This window comes from Camponotus vicinus, unplaced genomic scaffold (genome assembly GCF_025532165.1).
Source record: "Camponotus vicinus isolate PSW18456_S1 unplaced genomic scaffold, iyCamVici1.0 SCAF_1, whole genome shotgun sequence".
Classification (NCBI taxonomy): domain Eukaryota; kingdom Metazoa; phylum Arthropoda; class Insecta; order Hymenoptera; family Formicidae; genus Camponotus; species Camponotus vicinus.
Window position 1 is genome coordinate 14,164,547 of NW_028141945.1, and position 21,491 is coordinate 14,186,037.

Genomic DNA, 21,491 nt, shown 5'->3' on the forward strand with positions numbered 1-21,491 from the left:
ATGCTATTGCTATCATAAATTATTATTTTAACATCTTATATAAATAGGAGTTGTGGAAGAGAATTTATAGGAATTTATAAACGATAAAATCGTAACTCTTGTAACAATATTTCTGTCAAGTATCCTACTGATTGTAAATAAATTTATATTTTTACATCATATCAAATAAATCCTTTTTTTCTCTAGTTCCTTTAATATTTTAAATAATTATTACAATTTTATTAGATAATAATTATTATAAAAATGATAATAGTTACTATAATTTTATACACAGAATCATAGATTTTCTATTTGTTTCTATATAAAATTTTCTATTATTCTATAATTTTCTATGTTTTTACTTTTTATTATTCTATAATTTTCTATTATTCTATTATTGTCTATTATTCTATTATTTTAAACAACTTTTACATTCTTGAACTCAGAGTAAAAAAATAATTTCGTTGGCTTTTAATGCCTTTATTGCATGCGACGAGAATTGCTGTCAGTTTTATGAATAAAATAACATCGACGAAATTAATAGAGACAGTAAAATCGCTGCAACTATTGACACGTTTTACACTATATCATTTGCAATTATTTTGAAATTTATCGATAATCTCAACGAGAAGTGATCTCGATAAAGCTCATTCGTTAAATAATTCATTTTTCGAAAATTACCTCTAGCGTATTCGAAGAAAAGCATTAAAAGAGACGATACCGTCGATATTTATCATAATATCTGTGCTCCTTGTAACGAACAGAGGATTCTCATGTTCCTCGTAAGAGAACCATAAGTGCGCCGGGCCCAGATGCGTAACACGCGATAGAAATAGGCGTAAACCGCAAGCATTCGAGAACGTAACGGTAGCGAGCGAAGAAATATTTCAGACGCGAGCCTGATACACAGTTATCCGAGAGATGTGAGATGGTCATAATTTTCTGGAATCAAAAAAAATTCAAGAGACCCAATCAGTCACGATAAGTGCTCGAGGTTAGGTCCTGGTGTAACAGGTGATCATGCGTTGAAATCACTTTTTAACTCAAGACAGGATAGAATGTCGAGTGCAAGCGCGATAAACATCAGATGTTCGAATGACACGAGATCTTCGATCGATTTTTATGAATTCTACAAATATAGAAAAAACAGATTTTCCCCGACTTTGGACGAAGTGCAACAGTATTCATAATAACGGGGGAGATGAAAGTAAGTTATGAGAAAGTGTTTACTGGTGTAATAGATTAGTGTCCGTCTCTGTATTGCTCTTTTTTTTTAAGCAAATAATTGATGGATGTTGCGATATAATAACGAGGTTGCCTTCCATGATTCATCGAAATCCATAGAGATATTTCGTCGTGGAAGCAAGCGTAATCTCGCTATGGGAAAACGATCGGTATTATAAGGGAAAGTAATATAATACTAAGCAATAATACGCCCCTTTCTCCTGTCAAGGAAGAAGCAAAAGGAGAGAGAGAGAGAGAGAATCGACATTTACAAGATAAAAATGTTAATCCGAGAAAATAACGTTATCTATCGACAGCTGTCATGTCTCTCGTTCTCATAAAACGCGATGAACGAGCGATCGAAGGCAAATTTTGCAGAATTTTGCTCCACTTTTCACGCTCGGTCGCACGGAAATCTTCCGCCATTCGATTCATCTCGCTTGTTCGACGAGGGAAACTTTGCGAAGCTATCTTCCGACACGTTCGATTTCTTTCGCTCTCGCAACAGCGGTTGGATTAATGCATACGTCGAATCTCTCGAGGTCGTCGTGTGTGTCGAGACGACATAAATTCTCTTCGATAACACCGAACAGTTAAGAAGTCGATTAATTTTGCGTGAGGAAAATTTTACTCTTGACTATAAGTCATATGCGAGTCGGGATTTTTTAGCGATTATTTCGCTGAACCATTTTCCTTCGAATTTACGACTTAACGGTGTAAACATTCAGCATCCGTTAGTATTATTATTATGTAAAATCTACCGTAAAAAATTATAGGTGCAAAATAGTATTATATTAAACTGTTAAAGGACTCTTATATTAAACAAAATGTAAAATAGTCTTAATTTCCTACAAAAAGAAAGTGATATAAAAATATAATGCACCAACTAAGACTAAAAATTTGTGCAAATTTAAATAAAAATCAAAGGATTGGAAATAATGTAATCGACCAAACTAGTCAGAATTTTTGTTTATTAATTACGACGTTCCGACCATATGGTTGTGGTCCTTTTCAAGTATATACTGGAATATGAAATTACAAATTAGGTTTTCAACGGTTTGAATAAACAGAATACCCACGAATTAAATGTGAACAATATGAGTACATACAGATCAAGTGATGGATATAACTCATAATATTGTAAACTGCACAAGTCACATTTGCAAGATCATTACACCTTATTAAATTTAAATCAAGAGATAAAAACGATGTGTCAGTGTGAGACTTCGTCAACGAACTAAATGTGTTAAATCAAAAAATAATAACGAACTACACGACCTTTATTATTTTGTCGTAGATGTTATTTAAACTATCCGTGTCTTTCTGTAGGTTGATTAAATTGTTGAATTTCTTTATAAAAAACATTTCAGCAATTTCTCTCTTTCGTACATATTTTTCATTGTGTAAAATATTAGGTTTCGACCAGTCAAATTCATGTCCAGATTCCAATCTATGTTTACTTATGACGGAATGATTTGTTTCATGTAATTTTATATTACTAAAATGCTCTTTCACACGAGTACGTAGATGTCTTTTTGTTTGCCCAATATACGACACATTACAATTTTTGCAATTTAATTTATATACAACATTTGTTTTATCGTTGTTATGTAAAATATCCTTACCGCGTTTTATTAAAGTATTTAGTTTCTTAGTTATTTTGTAGACGACATTAAAGCCACAACCTCGTAGTAGACGGCACAAACCATGACTCACGTTTTCCACATATGGTAATGAAATAAAAGATGTCCTGTCAAAACGTGTAATATTTGCGTCAAGAGTATTGTTGTGGTCACGATTATTTGAAAAATTAATTCTTTTTTGTATGTGTCGTTTTATGATATGTTCCGGGAAACAGTTATTAAGTAAGGTGTCATGTACTAACTCAATATTTCTTTGATGGAAACTGTCATTCGATAATAAAATTGCATGGTCAACTAAATTGTAAATGGTATTAATTTTGTATTTCAACGGATGGTTTGAATAGTAATTTATATATTAAATAAAATAAAAATTTATATTTTAAATAAAAATATTTTAATTTAAAACACTGTTGTGCAGAATAGTTTTAATTTCTAAAAATAATAATATTAAAAATTAAGTTTATCTAAAAATTGAAAATTAAAATTTAATATAAAATAAAAAAAATTAAAAATTAAAAAACTTGGCGCTGCTAATAAAATTGATAATATTTCTAAGCTAATTAATATACTTATAAAATTAAAAGAAATAGCTATATAATTTCTGAATAGTTCAATCAAATACAAATCAATAGTGTGTATGCTGGATTTTATTTAATTTAAAAATCGATCCGCTTAGCCGTTATTGAGATTCGATAATTTAAGGTATCTCTCTCTCAACTATCCGACTTGCATAAAGATACATGGTGCCTCGCCATTGCTACGCGTGAACTTGGCCCGAAACACTATCGTGTCTCTTGATTGTCTGTTATTGTCTATTTGGATAATATTATTAGTTGGTAATGTTATTATTTTAGATAATAACAGACTAATTTCATATACATTCATACATATTTAATTCATATAAAATCCTTCATCGAAAATATAAATTAAAGATTTGTACGTTCGGCCATCTATATGATTGCTTTTTTATTGTATTTCTTGAAACAAAAGAATTTAAAAATTTTTTAAAGATCTCTGTTAAAAATGTGATTATTTTTAGTTATTTTATATATGCGTGTGTGTATGTTTAACGTGTTCTAAATTTGAAAAGCGGATACATGTACATATAATATAAAATATAATATAATATATATATATTAAAAATCAACAATATGACGCTTTTTTTGGATAATCTGAGGCAAAAATTAAAAATATGACAATAAAAGTATATGTATTACAAATTTATTGTTGCAATTAGTTTCGACATTTTAAGAGTCAATTGTGCTGGCGAAGAATTAAAAAATGACTACAACTGATGTTAGGGAAACAATAAAAAATTCATAAATGTAAAAAGAGATTCAATAAGAAATATACAAGGAGCGATTAGTTAAGAAATCGGTTAAAAAAATACGCATGTTTCAATTATATACTGCGTGCTCCAAAACTAATGGATGCCCTTTTATAATAGCAGGTTCTCTACCTAATTTAGAAGTGACTTTTTTTCCCTAGCCAAAATGGCATCAACAATTTTCTCGAATTAATAAAAATAAAAATTAATAAAATTAATAAAAATTTCGATTAAAAAAAAAGTTTTTCACACATTCTATATATGTACATACATATATACATTGAAAATATCAGATCATCAGATTGTTGGAGAGATAGAAAGACATATTTTGAGGATTTGGCGAAAGGAAACTTCCCCCTCCTCCTCCTCCCACTCCTCCCCCGAGAGAGGATAGACGGCACGGGAGCGCGCGCGACAAAATTACACATATATATACAGGCGCGCGACCGCCTACACACACATATATACACACATGCACGACAAGACATCATCCGATATCTGCCTATGCGGCGAACGTGCTCCGGACAGCAGGGCGTGGTACGTTTATGTAAGGCACACCGGCGATTTTTTCGTCACCCGTTTCGCGCGGTCCTCTCGATTTATCCGTTTAGACTCTCTAGATCGTGGTAGTATCCCCCCCTCCCCTTCCCTCTCCGCCGGCGGCGCGAAACGCGCCTCTATCGAGGGAGAGAGATCTCCCCTGACATTTCGCCGGCGCGCGAGATGTCGCCGATTGAGATTCGATATTTCCTCCTGTGTGTGAATGGGATGCTCTCTCTCCGGTTCTCCTTTGTCCTCCTTCATTCTCACATTTCTCCCTTTCGCGGTGTGTGATTCATGGGATCTCCTGACATTTGCCTATCGATGCCCACGTGAGGGAGGGTCGACGATCCAAAGCGCATTCGTAGGCATGTGTATGTACATGCGGGACCGATTCTTTGATCTTCTTTAATCCCTTCCATTCACTTTGATAGGACGTAACACGGATCGCACGATAAGTAAGAAAAACTGAACTTATTTAGAAATAATGATCGAGGAATATGGCGACGATGTAAATTCTTCTGGCTGGAGTATTTAATATACTTTGTGAGAAAAAAACAGCTGAAAAATTTAGTAAAATTGAAGCTAGAAGTCATACAAGTCTCAACTATCATAAAAGATTTTGCAAAATATTTCATTTGAAAGAGCACATCTTTCGCATCGCAAAAATATCAAAGTTATTTCATCTTGGAATGTATTTTCTGTTTGTGAATAAAATCGCTCAATCATCTTCCTGTTACCTAAAGACATTTATTTAGCATAAATTTTCTCGTTTTGATCTATTTTAATAAACATCATTAAACTGTCATTATTTCAATCTAGATTGTATTTGATACAGATAAATCATATATTCCATATATTATATATTCAAATTTTTATACTCACGATATGCCATTAATAGTATTAAGCAGTATTAACAATAATTAGTAAGATTAGTTATGAATATTAGTAATATTAATCATATTAGTAACATTAATAATATTAATAATATTAAAAATATATAATAGTAATATATTTTTAATTATTATTACTATTATATATTTTTATAATATTACTAATATTACTAACATTACTAATTATAATATTGCTAATATTACTAATTATTGATATATTAGCAATATATAATAACATATTAGAGTAATACTAGTAACATTAGTAATATTTATGTGATTTATTTATTTTGAGAGACAAATATATAGGATAAAATTTGAAAAGAAATAAAATTATTATTCACTTCAATTAATATCTCGTCTTGTTAGATTAAATTTATGTGAAGGAATTTCCGATTGTGCGCATTAAAGGAGCAAATTTAGGATAATTGTGCAAAACGGGCGATAAAAATAAACGTCGTAAATGAAAGATTAATTGCATCGGAATCTGAGTCGCCTCTTTAAGCTACGTATTCGATGTTTCTTGCTCCGGAGGAATCCCTTGACATTTGCACTTCGTGCAATTGTGTACGTTGTATGCACGAAACATGTACGTTGTATGCACGTGGCTATGCGCCAGATCTCCACCCAACGCGCACACGACGACTCCCACATTGCTATCTGCTTGTTAAAAGGGACTTTTATTCGCGCAACTCACTTCCTTACGTAACCGAGATCTCCTCTCCGTTTAACGTTTTATAAAGTTGAAATATCGTGTCGTCGCGCGATTTACGCTTCATCGAATAGACACGAACGTGATCACATCGTGATTTCCAGATCGCAATTAATGTCGAATCCGCCTACGCGATAGATAGTTATCATCAGCTCCGTGGAGGACAACGCGAGCATTCGTTACAGGCGGGTCAGAGGATTCCCAAGAACGTATAAATGGCTGCTTGCGCGCGCGGATGCCAATATAACAATTATTATATGTATTAGAGGCTAATGATGAGGCACAATTAGCGACGGGAATTTTCCGATGCATCGATTGACTAATCATCAAGGTAGAAAAAGATCGGTTACATAAATCGCTTCTTCTACAAGCATCACAGTAAACATGGCGTTGTCTTGTGTATCTCGTCCTCTAGTGGAGGTTCTCTTCAGACAGATGACGAAATTTTATTCGGGTGATCTTGTGGGAGAAACAGTCAGCGTGTCTGAGTCTCACGATGAACGTCAAATAATTAGATCAAATTTTCTCGGCGAAAAATCCAAGCCTCTTCTCTGCCTATCGATCGCAATTAAGCATCGAAGTGTGATTTAATCTGCACTCCCTGAGGTAAAGAAACGTCATCCTACTATTAATCGCGGTTCGAAAGCCGATTAAAGTCAGTCATCGTCGCGTTTAATAAATCGACATCTTTTTTTTCTTCTTTAATCGTGCATCCCGATTCTTTTTGCCGATCAGAGGCGAGGCATCGCTAATCAAATTAATCGAGAGATTCTTCTCTTTCTCTTTTATTCCGCGAAAGAAAATCGGGCGGTAGAAAGGAAAATGCATGGCAAGAACGAGAGACTGCCTCAGCGAGTTCGATCTCGAACAGTGAAAGTAATGTAAACTGATTTGCTTAGGTGCTTAGAAGAGAGAGAGAGAGAGAGAGAGAGAGAGAGAGAGACAGAATCTTCTTAAGTTTATCTTTGGATACGCACGTCCTTCCTACATAAGTTTAGATGTACATGCGGACTAGTCAACGATTGATTATTCTTCATGAGCGCTGCATAAACCGATCCATCTTTTTTTACGAATTATTATTAGCGTAATTTATAATTCCGCGAGAAGACATGCGGAAAAACCTGTCTTACATCTCGAGGACAATCATCGTAGGTGGTGGCGATCGAGTTAATTATATAACTACATAAAAGAAGATGTTGATCGCGAACAACTTTTTGTAACAATGATACGATGCATGTAAAACGATAATTACGTGAACATCTCTCGGATAATTAATAAAATATGACGCAAAAACGCTCAAAAATGTTGACTTGCTAGTTCTCGAGAAACTCGGTGAAGTCGCATACGATTATGCAAGTCGATTATAATAATCGATAATGATACGCTGACATTATCGAGAATTTTTTTCGACAGATCGACCTTACAAAAATTCATGCTATTACTTAGGAAAATTATTTCGTGTGCGAGAGAGTGCACATACATATAATTTATCATGACCATCATGACCACAATAGTGTCGTGCATCTCTCAAGCGAATTATTCCTTTTCCATTTCACGATCTACGAGCTCGATCCGCCGTTATTGCGTACACAGATTAGAGATCAATGGGTGTGTTGCGCCGGTCAGATCGGGTACGCGATCATGCGTTAAAATGAAAGGAGACGCGCGACGTGCCGAGATGTGAGAAATAAGGAAAACTCTCGAGACTCGCCTGCTGTTCGCTTCGGTGTCCTAAAAGAAGAGAGCTCTGCAGTGCGAGAAACTTGATTCTCATCGTGCGACCATAGATCCGCGTTTCAATTATTATTCTCGAAATTTTTCTGCATCTTGGAAGTAAACCGAGCATCATGTGCATTTTTAAAGTCGCACGAGACTTAAAACAAGACAAAATATTCGTAAAACTATTGCATTAATATTAAAAATTTTCAAAAAATTTTGTCTTGATCTTGAATTAATTTTTGTAGCAAAAATTTCGTTTTATATCGTCTTGTTTCGATTTAATAATTTAATTCTTGTTTAATATTAAACAATTATTTAAAATAATATATATTTAACATAATATTATTTATGATAATTATTATTATAATTATTTATATCATTCGTTTATTTATGAAAATATGTTGTATTTCAATAAATAAATGAATGACATAAAAAGTTTAGTGTAGCTAAATAATTATGTAAAATTTTTATATTGTTTATTTTGTTTATTGCACTAAATGTTTTTAAATTTGTTAATATAAATGTTTTTTACTTATTAAATAAAATTTTTTAAATTTATATATAATATAATGATATTTTTCTTATCTAATTTACAAATAATATTTTAACATTTTGACAAGGCTAATAATTTTGATAATTTTACTCTCTTTTTATTATTAATATTGTTTTGTGTGATAACTAATTAAAAATTTTGCCTTAATCTTGTCTCAAATTTTCAATATCAAGGTTAGTCTTGATATCTTGCACAATTCTAGTTAGTTCTGTCCATTTTCCTGCTTTACTGAAACTCCTTAAACGCGATGATTTGCGGTTTTGAGAGCGATAAAATTATGCTCTGTTGTAGAGGCGCGAAATTTTACCGCCATCTTTCTTCTCTTTCTCGCATTCCGCAAATTGAAAAAATCGCGGCAAGAAATTTCGCGGGATTAATTAAAATTAAATCTTCGTCAAGATACGATGATAGATAATAGATAGCGGTGCGCACTATTAGCGATTCGCGGGCGATCTACTATCGATTTGTACCGCTAATCACTAGATCGATCGATCGGCCGGCGCGATTTTTTTCCACTTTCTAAACATTCGCTTTGGAACAAGCGCGCGGAATTTCGTGATTAGTTCGGTTGTTTTTGTCAACGTCATGCTGGCAATAATGCTCGTTGGCGCGTACAATTATTGCCTCATCGGTGCCATTGTAGGTTGTCTCTTGCTTGTCTTGGATCGCTCTTTCGCGATACAAAGCGATCGCCGATATTCCTGACTACATTTTGCGACAAAAGAAATCTCTTCTTGTCTCGCTTCTATTCATATTTCATTTTTCTTATTCGCATTTTAATTTGCACGCATTTGCACGTCGATCGAGCTGGAATTTAAAATAAAATAAATTTGTTCGTAGAAATTTTTATCTTTAATATAATACGATAATAATAACATTGCACTAAAAAGAATTTTAAAAATACAAGAAAGAAGAATAAAGAATAATAATAACAATATATATACAGGGTGTCCCGAAACTAACGCTTGATATTTTAAAGGCAGATTCTCTGGCCAATTTAAAAACGATTTTTCCTCGCGGCACTAATAGTTTTCGAGTTATAAACGATTGAAAATAAAGGGTTTTTCGCAAAATAAGGCTTATGGGAATAAATTATTAATAAAGTCACATTCTTTAGTTCATTTTAGGTAGAATTTACTTTAATAGAATTTTAATTTAAGGCTTAGTTAGAAAGATACATGATGACAAAAATTGGGAATATGCAAAAAATAATGATCTCCCTCGACATTTTCGCTGAGGAAAAATCGTTTTTAAATTGGCCAGAGAATCTGCCTTTAAAATATCAAGCGTTAGTTTCGGGACACCCTGTATAACAAAATATATAACAATATATAACAAATATATAACAATATATATAACAAAAATGAAATGAAAAAGGAAAGAAAAAAGAAGATGAAAAGAGACGTAAAGAAATATGTGTATGTGATAATCATTAATTATACAAATTTATTTAAATTTAATTAAGATAGTAAATTAACGCATTCTTAAAGATACTAGCTGATTGAATAAAAAATAAATCCTCTTACTTTCGGTTGGGTTTTTTCTTAAAAATCAGTATCAAGCGTCTTTTCCTGTAATGGAAATCGCGTTTCCATCTAATTTAATTTTTATTATGTTTCTACTTTGTAATTTACTGATATAAATTGACGGATATTTTTTGCATGCTGACGAAATCTGACTTCTACTTTCTCCTCTCCTTACCTACGTCTCTCCTTTGATTATCCCATTCGCACCCTTCATTAGCGCGACGAAGAAGTCTCGATCTCGGATTATATGACGCAAATATCAGTTTTTCTCCGTTGATTAAGACACGCTCTTTTTTACGATCGAATCAGACCGCAAGCTCGACGCGACGAGCGGATGCATTTCTTGCTCATCGACGTAAATTAACGGGCTCAAGAGATGTTTGTAACGAATCACGGTGGAATTTCGAAATTGAAATTGTCTAACAAAGGTCGTCGGCTTACTTTCCGTGCAACTGCATTCACTTTTACTTTGCGAGCAGAAAGTTGTTTACATGCATCACGATGTTATATAAAGGAAAAAAAAACGCAAGAAGATACATATATTATGTTCAGTAATATTTAGATTTAGATTCAGGGTAATTGATATCTGAAGAGTTCAAGTAGTGTTTCTTATAAATAGAGTGCTAAGCACATCGGTAATATTAATTTAATTTTTTGTTTTATTGAAATATGTTACTCGATTTTCTTCCACGATATCTTTTTACGTAACGATATTATCACCTTGTGCGCGTTTAAGTTCAACAAACATAAATGGCATAAGAGTGCGAAAAAAATATGGTAATAAATTACACATGTTGATGTCGATAATTTATCGCGCATCATGATCCAAAAATAATAAATTTATATCTATAAGAAATATGAATAATAAATTTATATCTATAAAATAACTCGATGAGTGATAAAGTGATGCTATTAGAGTGATAACTATTACAGCGTCGAATTAATCGACGTATTTACTCGTTTCCTTCGACGATTCAATGATAAGGGTCCAAGTGGCGCACGTGTGAACATTCAGTCAGATAGACTTGAATGGGATCGAATGGAGTATTATTATCGTCGATAATAATACAATACAGCTGAAGTTCGAGTGGGCGTCGAAGATCGATTCAAGCAAACGTATATCACATGTATATACACAGGCAAAGTTCAACCTTCATTAAATCAACGCCAGATCGCCCATCAATTAACTCATCCAGTCACACTCAAGATTACCTTCATTTCACAGCAGCATCTGTTTGCACGTTTCTAGGTTAATTGTTACCGATGTCAAAACAAATTAGTAATATAAAATTAATAATAAGAATAAATTAATAATCAAGAATAACTTAATAAATTAGAATAAATTAAGAAATAATTAAGAATAATTTAATTGTAGAGATTTATAAGAACAATTATTGTGTATTAAAATAGAAGTTTGTTTGTTATAATGTGTATAACTATAACAAGAAAATAATTCATAATCGTTTGTACTTATTATAATGTCAAAAATTGTATTTTTTATTGTAAAATGAATTGTTGCGTTATTGATTGCGAATTGTAGAATAAAGCGTGATCTAGTGTCTTGAGAGTGAATCAAATATTGAAGAACCACACGTCTCTTGCCTTTGGAGCAGGAATCATATTTATTGTCGATAAGAGAAGTATCTTTACTTCGCAATGAAATTCTGAAATTATTTAAATAAAAATTGATAAAAATCGCTCGAATAAATTGCATTGTTGCATTAATTTCTTCTTAGTCTTTAAAGAGTTTCATTTATTTCATATAAAATTGTTTATTAAATGCATGCAACGCCAGAGCGCAACACAAGCCAGTAAAACGATTACTAGAAAGGTCCCACACAGCACCAAGTCGTCTAAAAGTACTACTAAAACTGGACTTTTTTTGTCACAGACATCTTTTACTGACATCGTTAAGTCGACGGAAAGATGGCTAAAAGTCGTCTCATGACCCGAATTCAGTGACTTTTTAGTCTTGTCCATATGATGACTAAAAGCTGACTTGATTCATTCTATATAGATTATCGACACTCGGTAGTAGGAATACTTCAAACACGCAATAAATGGGCTATTTCTCCCATTTATCCGCCTAATTTCTAATAATCTGTTTAATATTCTGAATCCCAACAAGGAATCCAGATTATTAAATAAATTATTTTAAATTCAATTTGTCAGAAATTAAACTGATAAACAGTAATGTCAGGAAAAGGATGCGGCTCACACGCACACAATCATTCTGCGTAACACATGTATGTGGCTCTCTCTGATTGATGCGTGCGAGCAGTATCCTCTTTCTGGCATTACTGCTCGTAAAAGGCAAAAATATGCTTCAGGTCTTATATTAATTACTAATTCTTTATATACATTTCGTGATAAATATTAAATACGAGATAAGTTAAGAATGGCTCGAAGCGTAGCGGCAAGCGAAGAAACACGTGCCACATACTATTATGTCTTTTTTAAGGCATCTTTTTCGACAAAGCGAAAAGATGTCTTTACAGACATCTTTTCGTTTTGTCGAAAAGATAACTTAAAAAAGACATCTTTTCGTTATCTTTTAGTATAATGTGCTGTGTGGGGTACTTTATCATATGTGTGTATATAGTTTTATAATTAATAAAAATACACATTTGGCATTTGTTAAAAATAAGATTAAATATATCAGCTGTTATTTAATTTCTTTCCAATTTGTTGAAAAATAACTTGAGATTTTTATGCAAAGTATATTTCTTCCAGAGAATAATGTTTATAATTTATTTGATTTATTCTATTATTTAACTCTTTGTAAGAAAAGTAATATTATCTTGTTATTTTATTTATTTATATTATCTCTGTAAAGTCTAGGCAACACGTGCAAAATTATAATCGTTTATTAAATAATTTAGATAGGAATATAAAATAAAGGAGAAAATATCGACAGGTGAAATCATCGCTTGGATAAAATTTACAACTTGAAGTGTAATATTTTTAATAGTAATCATAATGAGAAGAGTTACAGAATGTTTTTTATACAATATGTATAGATAGACAGCGCCGTATAATATAGTTTTTCTTAAGTAATTCGTTTAATATATTTACGCTCTAATCACTTCATAAGTTTATTATTCTCTATAATGAAAGAGAGAGATAGAAATAGAGAGAGGAAAAGAGAGAGAGAGAGAGAGAGAGAGACAGAGATATGTAGAATGTGTATTCATAAAATCTTTACGTGAAAAAAAAAACAAGTAAAGCCCCAACTCGGTGCTTGATAAAGCAACGATATATCCTTTGTATCATTATTATTTTTTATTAATCGCGAGCGTACTTGGTACACATGTAATATGCTGTGTATGTGTCTATCCTTTAATATCTCAACGTCAACTTTCTCGTCATCGCGGTGACACACGTTATTAATCGGTAGAGATACGCGTTTCTTAAATATGCTTACTGAGGTGAGTGAAACGCGAGGAACGGTATGTGACTCTTCGTTCTTCGTTCTTCCAGTCGTACTAGAAAAAAAAAAGAGACCTCTCTAGGGAGAATCATATTTATATTTCTATTTATATATTAATAAAAATCGCAGAAGAATCTTTCCCTTCGTCTCTTTACAAATGTTATATATATATATATATCACGTAATAGAAATTTGTACAGTTCACTTCGCGATAAGATTTTCTTGTTGCCTTCTAATTATTTAATTATACACACGTTTTCGTCGCATCAATTTTTCGTCTTCCTCGCCTCGTGACCTCGCGGACTAACGTACATGAATTTTAATATACACGAACACTCCCGCGATGCGAGAGTGTTAGACTCTTCTCTCACTTCGCAGATCCTAGATCCTTCCATCCGACAGATCTCGCATCGAATGGAACTTGTCTCTGTCACTTTTGCTAGTGCGATCATCTTATTTCAACTATGTTTGAGTAAAATTCTCGAAAAATCCTCAAGATTCGAACCGATTGAAGCGATTACAAGCGCGATCGTCTTATAATAAAATTTTTACAACAGTTTAACTTCCACGACTCCTCCAAACGTAACGCGACTATAATACACTGTTAAAAATAAATCAGTTGATAATAGCGCACACGTAGATATATCTAGGATCTACAAACATCAGTGATTGAATTATCAATCGACGATGGATACATTGCAAGCAAATTTAACAATCTGCGAAACTTTTACAGGGACGCTTCGATCGTTCGATGCTTATGACGTACGATCCCTTTTGCCGAGCGACGTTGTAATAATAACGATAAATTAACTTTGTTAATAATAGCAATAAATAATCTTATACCGCACGCTTCTTTCAATCGAAGGCGAAGATGGGGAAGAGGAGGGGAGTAATATTTAATTACGTGCGCGTATTACATTCATATAACGAGTCTGTAAAACTAGGTGATAGAAGAGTTTTTGATATGCGTGTGTGTGTGCGTGTGAAAGGGGCGCTAACTGGTCCATTTGTCGTTCTTTATAATGCCTAGTGCAAACAAATGCGGAGCGTATAAAAGAATCGCATAACAATATCTTCGGGGATTTCATTCGCCGAGTTCCTTGCATTCTTTTTTTGTAGAGCACATGTTTTACAAGTGTACAACTGGAGTGGTTTTAATTCTTCTTGTGATTATATTCTCTGGAGATTTTTCCGGAATGAGTATACTGACGCGTAATTATCACTGTCGGCTGTCTTTCATGGATATTTACAATAGTATCACGAAGAATAACCCGATTATATAACTTGAAAATACGTTTGTCTCATAAAAGTGCAAGTTATCAATATTCTGTAAGATCAAAGTACGGCGGACCATTCTAAGCTAGGGTAATCCTGCGCGTTGGGGTGTTATCTCTCGAAATAACACCATCAAGAATCGGAAGTCTTAAGATGAAACGGTTACTCGCAAACAGTTGCGTACATTAAGGGAAAACGAGCACTCCCCGTCCTTCGAAGCGCAAATCATCCGGTTCGACCTCTGGGCTATGTCGAGATCTCGATCACCGGCTCCGCGGTATTATTATTGAGCAGTTCCTGCTTCTCTCTAAGTTTCAAGTCGTATTGCGAGGGCGACGGCGATTCCTTGGCCTCGATCGGCGATAGTCCATCCGTCTCTTCTAACGGAGATGCACCCTCTTCGCTATCTTCATCTTCATCGTACTCGACCATCTTACTCTCGTTTATCTCCCGTAGTCGATTGGGAATGTAGGCCGGGTGATGGGGCAAGCCATAGCCACCCTCACCTCCGTAAGTGACCTTGCCCATGAAGGATCTAATTTCGTCAAAGTACGTGTCCTCCCGCTCGTTCTCGTTGCTGCTGCCGGGCGAGTCGGCGACCGAAACCACGCCGCTACCATCGTCGGCCTCGTGCTTCTTAAGATGTCGGTCCAGATTGGTCTGCTGGCCGAAGCATCTCTCGCAGAGCGGACACTTGAATGGTCGTTGCTTGTCGTGGATGTTCCGGACGTGCCGTTGCAGGTTACTCGAGATGCTGAAGGATCGCTCGCAATACTTGCATTTGTACGGCTGCTCCCCGGTGTGCGTCCTCAGGTGCCTTGTGAGATTGGCTGAGCGGGGAAACACCTTGCCGCAGAACTTACAGGAGTACCGGTCCTTCATCTTGCCGTGGACGTGATGATGATGATGATGGTGGTGGTGATGAGGTGCCATCACAGCCTCCTGAAATGGTTTCACGCCGGGGAACGCGCTCAGCGGCGGCCGGGCGAGCAAATCGAAGCCACTTCCTGGCCTAGCGCCGCTGAGCCCGTTCATAAGTGAGCCTAAAAAAGGAAGCCGCGGTGGACCAAAGGGCGGGAGCGGAGGTATCAGTCTGGATTCCGGAGCGGCTGTTCCGGGGGGCGGTGGTGCGCCGGGAAATCCCGGAAAGGTCCCCGGGCCGCGATACATCGTCTCGAGAAACATTGGATGTATCGGTCTAGGATAAGCCATATGCGGCGGTGTATTGGTCGGCGGTTGTTCAGTCGGCAGACTGGTCCTCAATTGTTGGGGACTGTTGGGAACTTCCTTGGGATCGATTTCCATTGGCTGCGGAACAGCTGCATCCTCTTCCGGTTTCGGAGGATCAGGAGATGCTGGTGCCTCCTCCTTCGGCACCGGCGCCGGCGATGGTGTGCGACTCTTTCTGTTGGTTTTCAAAGTAATGTCTTGCTTCTTGGTCTGTATCCTTAAATCCAACGGCTGTTCTGTCGTTTCTTCCTTCGAGACGTTCGACGCGCTCTCGGTTTTTATTTTTCGCTCGTTGTTTCTAGCTGCTTCTCTCTTCTTGGACAGGTCGTCGTCGCTTTCCGGAGTCTGCAGAATCGGAGGTCTAGCTGGAGACGGCCTGAAGGTAGAGGTGGCCTCTTCCGCCGTAGAAGGAGATACTTTATTGTGTTGTGGCAGCACTCTTGGGGGAGTGAACCGTTCTTTCTTGAGAAAAGGGCTATCGCTTCTTTTCTCAGCTTCCTCGATTTTTGGCGGAAAAAGAAGAGGCGTATTCAGGAAATTCGGTGCGTTCGGAAAGATTCCCGGATAAGGACCCATCAGACTAGGTGGATAGAAGGGCAAACCGCCTGGCAGACTCACGGGAGGTTGTGGATACACCAGGAAGGGATTCGTCGTTCGCGTCGGTAACTGCGGCATAGTTCCTGGTGGGCCGGTCGGAGCGGTGGAGTCGCAAAATCGCTTATGCTTCGATAACGACGTTACCGTGCTGAAGGACTGTCCGCATTTAACGCATTTAATCTGCATGCGACAGTCGGCGTGCATGCGCTTGTGCCGGCATAAATTCGAGAACTGTGTGTACGCCTTGAAGCAGACCTCGCACTGGAAGGGCTTTACGCTGCTGTGGATGTGAGTATGTTGCTTCAGACCGGAACTGGTCGCGAAGGTCTTGCCGCACTCTGTGCAAGCGTGGCTCCTGGCACCCACGTGATGCGTTCTGATATGGCGCTGTAGGTTCGACGGGTCCGTGAAGACCTGCCGGATATTCGACTTTTAGCGATATTTTGAAGATGTTTCTAGATCGGGAGGATCTGGCTTTGGCGAGCGTAGCGCAAATTTAAGACTTACCTTCGGGCAATTCTCGCAAGGATAATTTCTGAGATCACCGTGAACGATTGCGCGATGCCGTACCAGAAGCGGCCGCCAGGCATAAGCACGAGGACAGCTGTCGCAACGGTGTTGCTCCGCTGGATATCTGTGACAGGTCACCAAGTGGCTGTCCAATCTGAAAGTAAATTATTCAAACAATCCATTAAACACGGCACATAAAAGTAATAAAATTAATTACAGATTAAAAATGATTTACATGTGTATGTCTCAAAATACATGTTACTGAATATAATGTATATTTCTAAAATAAAAGCAGAGAAATTTATCATAGCATCTTTTTTATTTCTTTAAAAATATTTTAAATAAATATACGGAAGATGAATGATGACAGCTCTCAAGCATTTACTTTATATCTTGCTAGAACTTTAATCGGAACACCAACAAGAGCAAGCAGGATGCTTTACGGTAACCGACTTGCGCCGACTGCGCCAGGGGCAAGTCCTGGATGATGACTAAGTGACTCTGCGGCGAGTAGCGGGTCTCGATTCTCATGTAATAACGTTCGCACGCCCCTGAAGAAGAGGGCAGCCGTCGCGCACGAACACACGCCGTCACGAAGAAAAGCCATCGTTAAGGGGCAGGGAGGAAGAGGGGAAGCTTCAGAGTGGTTGTCACGGGGTAGGCATGGGTTATCGTCATACGGGACGGCGCCGTGGTGTGCGGCAACATTGATTTTACACCCCCGGACACACGCGTCGTGTGAAAACCTATTCGCGGTGAGATAGTGCCTTCATGGTGACGGTGTGCCGTGCCAGATGAGCTGCAGGCACGCGACGCCTTCGATGATGTATAAGGGGGGTGGCCCTTGGCTCGCTCCCGATCCCGGCGTTAGAGTTTAACGCCCCCCACAACAGGTGAATCTGCCCCGTCGAGAAGTTGGATGCTTAGCCCAAGGTGAGAAAACGAACGGGATATTAGAAACGTAGACGGCATAGAGCTCAACCGGGTTTTCATCGAAACTTGAATATTTTTCACAGGTATTTGATAATTATTACAAGATTACTTTGGGAGTATCTCGTTTGACCACGTTGCGATTGACTACAGCCAATTATATCGACCTGTGCCTAGGGTAATCAGCAACGATTAACCAATCAGAGAGTCCTATTTTGAATTGGCCAATTGGCGACGTGGTCAATCGGGTACCCTCCGATTACTTTTATTTATTGAAAAAAAGTTTTAAACATTGCACTGTAACTGTATTTGCGCTACATGAAGTCGAATATGATTGGTTGAAGAAGTTGAAAACTAATAAGAGAAAGGGTTAAACAAGAAGGTAACACGATTTATCAAGAGAAGAAGATATTATTGGTTTTCAAATATAATATACTTTATGAGAAAAATTGACTACCACGGTTAATATTGTGATAATTAAAACCTCTCTCCTGAGAAAAGGTGCTCCAATATTACAAAAAGATCATGTTAGATAAACATCAATATTTGACTTTGCGTTGACGAACGGTTGGTGAATAAAAATCAATTTTTTTGTCGAAATAGAAAGTGACTCTCTCATCAGTTGCAGATGCTTGATTAAGTTTTTTACATTTAATGTGATACTTTCACAATAAAGTTGCATTTTTTATGCATCATAAAATTATAGAAAGAGAGAGAGAGAGAGAAAAGTCTTCTTCAGAATAATTTATAGAGCAACATCGCACTTAATTTGCCGCCATTTTATTCTTGCCGTCTGGCTTCGCATTAATTATTCCTTAATTACAGGCAATGACACGGCAAGGCGACAGAACCAAGGCTGGGTAAGCATGTTCAATCACAATGAACAAGGAGTCTTGAAGAAGAACATCGGAGAGAAAGAGACAGAGAGGGAGAGAACCACTTCTTGAAAACAGCTCGCTTGCGTGACAAAAGGCTTTCGCGAGCGCATAGCCTCCGAGATTTAAAGGCGATTACGCGTGGTGCTCAACCCCTGGATTTCATCGATTAATTAATAATTGACGATGAAGACCGTCCTCTTCAACGCTCGTCAGTCGATTATGAAAGCCGTTGTCTGTCTTGATTTCATGTTACCTCCCGGACACGTAATAGTCGCTCATCTGATTTCAAAAGCACATAACGATTCAACATGAATCCTTCATGAGATAGCACAATGTATCGTCATGTCAACGATGCGACTCGCCGGATAATGAAAAATGCGTGAAAATATGTATAAAAGACATCTCGCGCGAATAAAAGAGAGGTTTTTTTTTATATTAGAAGTAATCCTACAAAGTAGAATTGCATGAGATACCAAGATTAATCTTGATGTTATCTTCTTTTGTCTCGAAATTCGAGAGAAGATCAAGACAAGATTGTTAATTAATTGCCAATTAATTAAAAATCTTGATCAAAGTAAGATTATTGGCCTTGTCAAGATTATTGATTTAAAAAAAAGTAGCATATATATATTTAGAAATTATGAGAAAAATATGATTACATTATTCACAAATTTGAAAAATTTTATTTATAAAATAATGGTAAAGAATTTTATTTAACAAATAAATTTTACTTAATGAATAAAAACATTTATATTGACAGGTTTAGAAGTTAATAAAGAAAATATCAATATAAAATTTTACAATTATTCAGCTACACAAAACTTTGTGTACATACAATGATAGAAATGTTTTGAAAAATAAAAGAATGACCTAAATAATAATAATTATTATCGTAAAAATTATGTTAAATATTGTTCCAAGCATTATTTATTATTCATTATTGTTTAGTATTAGATAAAAATGGTTAATAAAATCGAGACAAGACGAAATTTTGGCTACAAAGACCCACTCAAGACTAATTGTAAGAGAAAATTTTTTATAAAAATTTTCAATACCAATACAATGTACTCTTATTTTGAGTCTTGCATGCAACTTTATTATGAAAAAGCTGAAAAGTCTATCCTCGATCAAGCATTATTATAATATTAAAGCGCGCGAAACTTGTATTAAACAAAAAAACAAATTATTTTAGTCGCTCGTGAAACAAAAAAAAATATAAAATATACATTTTTATCAAATATAAAACTTTTCGACGGAAAGAAGATGCTTGAATTTTTCTCATGCGTTTGTAATTCTCGAAATCGTAGTCTCGGAAAAGTATAATAAGCACAAAATTATTTCCTCCTTTTATTTTTTGATTCTTTAAAAAAACCGTGAATATAAGTGCTTACAGTTCAATATCTTGAAACGGTTTGTCGCAGACGGTGCATCTCGTTTCACCCTCCTCCTCGTCCTCTTTGTCCTCGTCGATGGTTCCGCTGTGCTGCGAAGCTGTAAATGACGTAATTATGATGTAATATACATATATAGGTTACAAGGTATTCCCGACACACATTAAGAAGGGGGATCGCGAACGAAAGTCGCGATTTCATCGCGTTATTAAACGCGTGTGTGATTGTGTGCATACATACAATGTGAATGCGAACGATCGCTGCTCTATAAATTACAATCCCCTGCCAACAATGATACGTGACCCGTCGCGGTGTGGGCGAATTACGTGATCCGGAACCGCGCGAGGGCCACAGAAGCGTGGCGTGACAAGTGGACACTCGCGGATTGTTCCTGAATTATTAAATTAAAGCGGCAGTATCGTCCGATTACTACAAAACGAAGACCACCAGGGATTCGACAATGATTTAACTAACTTCGTAGAAATGGCGGAAATAATTTTCCAATCAACGCGCGTAGCGTGAGATTTTAAAGTCAACTCGTCGTTGACTTTAAAATCTCACTGCAACATTAGCGCTTCTCGTCGCGTTGTCAAATTATTCGCGCAATTCAAATTTGCACCAGTGTTGAAGCAGACATTTTCGTCAGTTATTTATACGCAAAATTAATTTAAGCATGGTTTTAACGCGAATTATATAATATATCTCGAAAATCGCCGGTAATTAAAATTACGTAGTATCTTAATTATAAATTAATTTGCGCAGAGATACGCGATTATGGAAAGTTTCTAATGAATTTATTTACAAATTAATAAATATTTTACCGCAACATTTATAAATTAATAAATGTTGCGGCAAAATGATTAATAAAAATTTTATACGTCAATAATTTCAGAAATGCAACTACTAATTTATTGAATGTGTGTAATTATTTGCGTCGTTATTTTATAAAATATTTACCTAGTCTAGTTAATAATCCCTCTCTCAAATATATCGGGAACTCATCTGCCCCACATTAGTAATACGATTGTAAGCTTGGGAAACGTGAATCGCGAATGCGATTCCAGTTACTTCTCACTCTGTCACTTTTACCTTCTTAACAAATACCATTCGACACACAAGCGTTCGCGAAGACAATAG

The 21,491-nt window shown here is 35.9% G+C and overlaps 1 protein-coding gene across 7 annotated transcripts in view; it reads right to left on the reverse strand.

The window, feature by feature from the left end:
* Window positions 1–13,108: 13,108 nt before the first annotated feature.
* Window positions 13,109–21,491, reverse strand: part of LOC145976348 (transcription factor hamlet) — a 100,746-nt gene continuing 92,363 nt past the window's right edge. For 6 of the 7 annotated variants that reach the window (XM_083107416.1, XM_083107426.1, XM_083107420.1 and 3 more), the window contains 3 exons: window positions 20,355–20,454; window positions 17,153–17,309; window positions 13,109–17,074 (listed from right to left, as the gene is read on the reverse strand). In XM_083107416.1, coding sequence (XP_082963542.1) covers window positions 15,065–17,074; window positions 17,153–17,309; window positions 20,355–20,454 — 2,267 coding nt within the window. In that variant the 3' untranslated portion in view covers window positions 13,109–15,064. The remainder of the gene's footprint in view (window positions 17,075–17,152; window positions 17,310–20,354; window positions 20,455–21,491) is intronic. The other variant, XM_083107413.1, reaches the window with a different exon arrangement.